Source organism: Austrofundulus limnaeus, unplaced genomic scaffold (assembly GCF_001266775.1).
Source record: "Austrofundulus limnaeus strain Quisiro unplaced genomic scaffold, Austrofundulus_limnaeus-1.0 Scaffold4179, whole genome shotgun sequence".
In the NCBI taxonomy this organism is placed as follows: Eukaryota; Metazoa; Chordata; class Actinopteri; order Cyprinodontiformes; family Rivulidae; genus Austrofundulus; species Austrofundulus limnaeus.
In genome coordinates, this window is record NW_013956581.1 from 1 (window position 1) to 1300 (window position 1300).

The 1300-nt window shown below is 49.8% G+C and overlaps 1 protein-coding gene across 1 annotated transcript; it reads left to right on the top strand.

Annotated features, from left to right (window-relative positions):
• Window positions 1–915: 915 nt before the first annotated feature.
• Window positions 916–1161, top strand: LOC106512088 (potassium voltage-gated channel subfamily D member 1; the record flags this gene model as incomplete). The annotated part of the gene is given in 1 exon segment (XM_014000781.1): window positions 916–1161. A coding segment is annotated over 1 exon segment (246 nt), but the record flags the coding sequence as incomplete, so codon positions are not given.
• Between the last annotated feature and the right edge of the window lie 139 nt (window positions 1162–1300).

Genomic DNA, 1300 nt, shown 5'->3' on the forward strand with positions numbered 1-1300 from the left:
CAACAGGACTCAGGTCCAGCAGGACTCATGTCCAGCAGGACTCAGGTCCAACAGGACTCAGGTCCAACAGGACTCATGTCCAGCAGGACTCAGGTCCAACAGGACTCAGGTCCAACAGGACTCATGTCCAGCAGGACTCAGGTCCAGCAGGACTCATGTCCAGCAGGACTCAGGTCCAACAGGACTCATGTCCAGCAGGACTCTGGTCCAGGTCACATCATTTACATCATGTATTTAATCTTCTCTGTGTCCACCTGTTGTCATGTTTTAGTATAAATTTATTTGTCTGCATGTTTTATTACTTTAATGTCAAATAATTTGTTTCGTTTTCATTCAGTCAAACTTTTAATGATCAGGTTTAACTGCAGAGGAAAACAGCTGAAGCTGACAGCAGAGTTCTGTCTGCAGCTTGTTGTGTTGTTCTGTCTGCAGCTCGTTGTGTTGTTCTGTCTGCAGCTCGTTGTGTTGTTCTGACTGCAGCTTGTTGTGTTGTTCTGACTGCAGCTTGTTGTGTTGTTCTGACTGCAGCTCGTTGTGTTGTTCTGTCTGCAGCTTGTTGTGTTGTTCTGACTGCAGCTCGTTGTGTTGTTCTGTGTGCAGCTTGTTGTGTTGTTCTGTGTGCAGCTTGTTGTGTTGTTCTGTGTGCAGCTTGTTGTGTTGTTCTGTGTGCAGCTCGTTGTGTTGTTCTGTCTGAAGATTGTTGTGTTGTTCTGACCTGCAGCTTGTTGTGTTGTTCTGACTGCAGCTTGTTGTGTTGTTCTGTGTGCAGATTGTTGTGTTGTTCTGACCTGCAGCTTGTTGTGTTGTTCTGACTGCAGCTTGTTGTGTTGTTCTGTCTGCAGCTTGTTGTGTTGTTCTGACCTGCAGCTTGTTGTGTTGTTCTGACTGCAGCTCGTTGTGTTGTTCTGTGTGCAGACCTGGAAGAACACTCTGGACCGGTACCCCGACACGCTGCTGGGCTCCTCTGAGAAGGAGTTCTTCTACAACGAGGACCTGCAGGAGTACTTCTTCGACAGAGACCCTGAGATGTTCCGACACATCCTCAACTTCTACCGCACCGGGAAGCTGCACTACCCCCGCCTGGAGTGTGTGCAGGCCTTCGATGAGGAGCTGGCCTTCTACGGCATCGTACCTGAGATCATCGGAGACTGCTGCATGGAGGTACACCTCACCTGTCCTCACCTCACCTGTCCACACCTGTCCTCACCTGTCCTCACCTGTCCACACCTGTCCACACCTCACCTGTCCTCACCTCACCTGTCCACACCTGTCCTCACCTGTCCTCACCTGTCCACACCTG